Source organism: Corythoichthys intestinalis, chromosome 17, assembly GCF_030265065.1.
Source record: "Corythoichthys intestinalis isolate RoL2023-P3 chromosome 17, ASM3026506v1, whole genome shotgun sequence".
Classification (NCBI taxonomy): domain Eukaryota; kingdom Metazoa; phylum Chordata; class Actinopteri; order Syngnathiformes; family Syngnathidae; genus Corythoichthys; species Corythoichthys intestinalis.
Genome location: NC_080411.1, coordinates 18,567,863 through 18,573,671, shown reverse-complemented (window position 1 = coordinate 18,573,671; position 5,809 = coordinate 18,567,863). Strand labels below are relative to the sequence as shown.

At 39.7% G+C, this 5,809-nt stretch overlaps 1 protein-coding gene across 2 annotated transcripts in view; it reads right to left on the bottom strand.

The window, feature by feature from the left end:
• Positions 1–5,809, bottom strand: part of LOC130905562 (electrogenic sodium bicarbonate cotransporter 4-like) — a 41,014-nt gene that overhangs the window by 2,420 nt on the left and 32,785 nt on the right. For both annotated transcript variants that reach the window (XM_057819092.1, XM_057819093.1), the window contains exon 26: positions 2,854–2,906. In XM_057819092.1, the coding sequence (XP_057675075.1) occupies positions 2,854–2,906 (53 nt within the window). The remainder of the gene's footprint in view (positions 1–2,853; positions 2,907–5,809) is intronic.

Here is a 5,809-nt window from a genome sequence, read left to right as displayed (position 1 = left end):
CCCCCCCAAAAAAAGTACCTTACTTTAAGAGTGAGGCATAGACTTCACCATTAGTTGACAAGACAGCTCCCACAAACATTGCGCCACGTCTTCCCGTTGGGGGCCGACCCAGGCATAGCGTTTGGCTTTCACTGTGATAAACACTCTGCGTTCAAATGCCAGATTTGGGTGGGAAAAGGATGAAAGTTTTACTGCATACAAGCAGGCAGGAGTGTCTCAAGAGTGATTTGGTCGAAGATTCAAGGTATTAACATGGGTGAAAGTGACTAGAATTTCTTGCCGGACCTCCCCGACGTGAAGATTGCCACGGAGCCAGAATTTGGGTTTTTTTTTTTCATTCAAAATTGTATTTTTTTCAATGATTTGCAAAAAAAAAAAAAAAAAGTTAACAAAAACAGCAACAACCCCAACCTCCATCTCTTAATTTTTATTTTCCCTCATTTCCTCAAATACTAAATGCCAAATCCCAATTTTAACTAAGAACATAGGATATATATTAAAATTGAAGTTAATGTAAAAAAATACTTTTTATTTTTAATAATAAACATATAAGATACATTCAGAAAAATAAGTACAAATGACTTTTTATTATGCAGTGTGAAATGGAATATATTTTGAAGGTCGCGCAAACATTGACTTTTTTAAATCATAAGGAAATGAATAAGTAGCCTAACATAAATGAACAAATATAAGTCCAAAGTGCACATTGACAGCTAAGATGTTCTGAACCTCCCCATCAGAGCAAATTAAACTACTAAAGATTTGATCTATTTTATGCTGCATTGCCCTTTTTTATCGCATCAATTCAACAAGCTTTTTTTTTTTTTTTTTTTGCTTTTCCAGAAAACATGCACATTTGAACCAGTCAGAGTTAACCATCTCTGCTGATCACATGTCAGTATGTCAGCCAATTGTACGGATAAATGAGTCCAGGCATTTTCCTTTGCTGCGTGCATTCGCACATTGACGTGACTCATCATCGTCAGACTCAGATAACTGCAGCAGCTGGGGAAACCTCCATGCCATCCGTGGAATAAAATCAATCATAAATATTGGTGGAAACGGATTACGCTACACAAGCACTTTATTATGCTTGTTGTTAAGACTTGTGTATGTAAATCTGATGTTCATAGATTGTTTTCTTCTTGGAGATGAAATGCATGTGTGGCAGCTTAGCATAAAAAAATAAATAAAAAATTACATAGCGTGGTGACAATTGCCATCATATTTTCGGAATGTCCTTGAGCAAGACACTGAACCCCACATTGCTCCTGGTGCATTTATTTACAAGAATTTTCAACTTAAAAAGCGCTTTGTTTTGTGATGGCCGCCATGTTGGATTTACACAATAGCGTAATTTTAGCTCAAAATATTTACGTAAAATGAATGATAACTGCTCGTTTTTTTGTTTTTGCTGTTAACCATGAATGTAGACTTTTTTATGTTCATATCTATAGAAATTGCGAGATGTACGCATTTATTTACAAAAATTTTCAACTTAAAAAGCTCTTTGTTTTGTGATGGCCTCCATGTTGTATCCATACACATTAGTGTAAGTTTACATTCAAATGATCAGGTAATTTTTGGCCATCTGCCTGTTTTTTGGCAAAAGAGAAATAATTTAGACTTTTCTGCATTCATACAAAAAAATTGGCCTTTTACACATTTTATTTTATGTAACATTTCAATCTAAAAACAACGAGGCAAGACGTGTCTCCATGCTGAAGCAATAGTAACATCGAAATTCAACCGAAATAAGCTGTGATTGTATATAGAAAAATGCAAATTTTGCTTTTGTTGCGTAAAATGAAAAGGATTTTGCATGCTTTCCTGAAGTATTAAGTTTCTGATGTGAAAATCAAGCGCTTTGTTAGCTATTGAAAACTTGCACTAAATTTAAAAAAAAAAAAAAAAAAAGTTGCTATTTTGGGCAAAAACGTTTATGTTAAATATTGCTATTGATCCTGAATATATTGGTGATTATCTCTGCATTTGGTAATTTTTGTGCATTTGGTTTAAAATTTGAGAATTTTATAGCCATTTCAAGTTTTGTTATACTTGTATAAAAAATCATCAGGATTTAATTGAGTAACGACTTTGAACTTTTCGATGTCGCTGTTCATGGAGACTCATATATGCCTAAGGGAGGTGCCTGTTTTGGCTTTAGGTCGCCAGCTCGCTTTAAGTTTTTGAAAATAGGCTCCTTACGGATCGGCCCCGAGCCCTGTCAACTGATAGTGAAGTCTACAAATGAGGCCATGTCTGAAAGCAAATGTGCGGAACTATGTGTGGGCCTAAAAAGACGTCTTGGTGAGACAAAAACACAAGGAGACTTGTGTTCTTTTGGCGAAGAACGGCGTCGAGACCGCTACCACAAGACCGTCGCGCCGGTGCGAGTCGTTGCACTGTGACACCCAAATTACAACATCAATAATAGGCCAATAGGATAGCAGAGTTGTGTGACTGTAGCACGATGGGAAAGATTCTGACCAATCGGGCAGCAAAATCTGATGTCGCCACTTTTGAAAGCAGAAGTACATGCGTAACTTTTGCAGTACGTCGTATCCTTCCCATATTGACTATTTATTCGTCATACAAAACTGAAAAAAAGCGCCAAAAATACTTTCGTCCTCAGAACGGGATCATTCGTACCTCGAGGTACCGCTGGACACTGATTTATGAATGTGTAAATCCACTTAGGAATAATTGCTCTGAGAAGGAATGATGGACGTTTGAAAGACTCTGGTTATGAGTTGAAGATTGAAAGCCGGCGGCATCGGTCAAGTCGCGCCGCACCGCACCAGTGTCGGGAGAGAATGTCAAGTCGCTGTCGGGAAGGTCAACATGCGCTACCTTTGACAAGAATCCTCTTCGTCGAACGCCGCACGCCACCTCAAGTATGCCTCCTGCCACGCACAAGTAGAATATATATATATATATAATCACAAAAAACTGACAAATAACACAAACACCATTGGTCTCGGGCAAATAGGCAAAACGCGTACACACACGCATAGTACTAATGCAGTGTTTTTCAACCTTTTCTGAGTCACGGCACGTTTTTACATCGGGAAAAATCTCGCGGCACACCACAAACCAAAAATGTTCCAAAATGACTTTCTATACAGTATATTTAATAATAATTTCTCAATATTTATACTTACTTAGTGTTAAACTTGAGCCTGTTTGGATGAACACAAGGCTGATATCCTGGCAGGAATCTTCTTCAACAGCTGTCAGTCTCTCTGTTTTTATTTTTATTTTTCTAGCAGTTAGGCTTAAAAAGCTCAGAATTATCAGACAGGGGGATTTTAGCAATCTCTTTAACCGCATCAGGGCCGAGCATCTCGCTGACAATGGCTTTGCAGGTAGGTAATATTAATGTCTCTTACAGCAGGGGTCCCCAACAACTGGGCCGCAGACCGGTACCGGTCCGTGGCGCATTTGGTACCGGGCCGCGCAGAAATAATAAATAATTTATTAACGACTGCATTCTGGCCGATTGACTTATGCCTGTGCCGCTTAGCACACCAATATCCCTGTCTACTCTAGATTTACAACTACAGGATAGGAGGTCGTCATAGAAATGCATTGATTGGACTGTTAGCAGTACATCTTGTTTTGTATATCTATGTGCGCTTGGCCTCGATGATAACGTATGACGTAGGTCGTCGCCCATCACATTTGTTCCCGGAAATAATTAGCCCCTGCTCTAGAAGATGAGTCTACAACCTTGAAGAAAACAAAATCTGTACTTCCCAATCTCTAAAGACTCACGAACTGCGAAGGAGTGGATTCGTGACCCGTATGTGAATAAACCTAGTGATTCGAGCATGTCTGTGTAACAGGAATATCAGCTTGTAGAGATCGCAAATAACGGCGACCTTAAAAGTACATTTGAGACAACAACTCTATCGAGGTTCTGGATTAAAGTCATTTCGGAATATCCTGACATTGCTAAGAGAGCACTGAAAACTGTGCTACAAATTCCAACATCGTATGTTTGTGAAGTGGGCTTCTCTCACTCTCCCATCTCGGGACCATCTCGTGTCAACGAAACAAGCTCAGGCCTCCCACTAATTCAGCGGGTGAGTTGTATTTTCCCTGCACTTAACAAGACGGGGCTTAAAACAAATGTTATTTTATATTTGCTGTATTTTTCTGCCGCACATTGGCGGTGTTCTGACAAATTTGGCATGCGCGTAACATTAAAAATGACCGCGAATGCAGCGATTCCAAAGTACACACTACAAACTTTTTTCAAATAAAGGAATATTAACTTATGTTTGCCATGTTAGCTGCTCACAACAACTGCACCTAGCTCTCTCACTTAACGACGTCGCCATGTCGTTAAGCATTTAATTAACGCCGTTTTCGTGTTGCACATGTATGTTTATGATGTAAAGAGTTTTTTTTAGCACCGTTTGATAACGTTGAGAGTCCAACTGAATATAAAAGAGGGCTTTTTTCACCGCCGCAAAAGCTTTGGGAGCAAAATTTTATAAGGGTGCAAAATTTGACAGAACACCGGTGCGTGAAAAAAAGACCCAAATCACACCGGTCCGTGGTGCAAAAAAGGTTGGGGACCTCTGTCTTACAGAGTGTGGGACTTTTTGGATTTAGTAACAAATTCCGCTACAAGGTAACTGGCTCTGAGGGCTTTCTCATATACCTTTGTATAACATGGATAAAATGGAAAGGACACTTTTTTTGTATATCGACACTTGACGAGTCTAATTAAAGGACGTACAGTAGACGTGCTGGTGTCCACATTGTTGTGGACAGCAAGGTAGCTGATGGCTAAAAATCCGAGCAGTTTTTTAAACGCGACCTGAGCAGTACCTCGCTCATCTGCACACAACCGAGAACTTTCTACTTACTCCTTCATTCCTAATGCAAGTCCGCCCGATGACATTAAGGGGAAAAAAATCCAATAAATATTAATAATTTCTTGCAGCACACCTGACGATCTCTCACAGCACACTACTGTGCCGCGGCACACTGGTTGAAAAACACTGTACTAATCCACGTTAGTCGCTAGCTACATGTTAGCAATGATGTCATTCAGCGTTAAATCATCACACTCGTGTCAGTTGATCTGGCTCAGTAGATACCATGTGATGCTAGCGTTGCTATGTGATATGGAAACAAAAACAATTGTTTTCATCTTAACAATTTATTGACGGCTAAAGGGAGAGGTGCGGGGAAGGGCGTAGCGGGTATTACTCACAGGCCGTAGCGGGGGCAGGACGGTTAGCGTGGGCGAAGTCGGGCTCTGTGGGGATCTGAAGGGGCGTGGCCACACAAAGAAAAGGAGTCAAAATGGGTTCCTTGTAGAAAAAGAGTCCATCGAAAGCGCTATCGCGGCACCTTGTTCAAATACCTTCTTGTGATTCTTGTGCAAATAATAGTTGTTGTTGTTGCTTTAATATTTGTTGACATCAATTTTATAGTTCTTGTAATAGTCGCACTTTTCTAATAGTTGTTATCTTTGTTATTATCAGGGAAATTGTTGTCAAATAGGTTTGAATTTAGCTTGTTGTTTAGGCCGGCCTTACGCGGGGAGCGGCAACAGGTGCAGAAATTTAGAACTTGTTTTTCTTGTACGTATGTATCACTTAGTACAAGAAACCCCCTTGTGTTTCTCTAGCTCACTTTTCGACTTCATCATTTCTGCTCCTATTTAAACCAAATCAATGATCTTGATGGGCTATAACTGGCAAAACACAAAAATGTTATTGGGTTTTCCACCTATTTCATATTCTAGACCAAGGGTGGAAAAAAACGGTCCTCGAGGGCCACAGTGGGT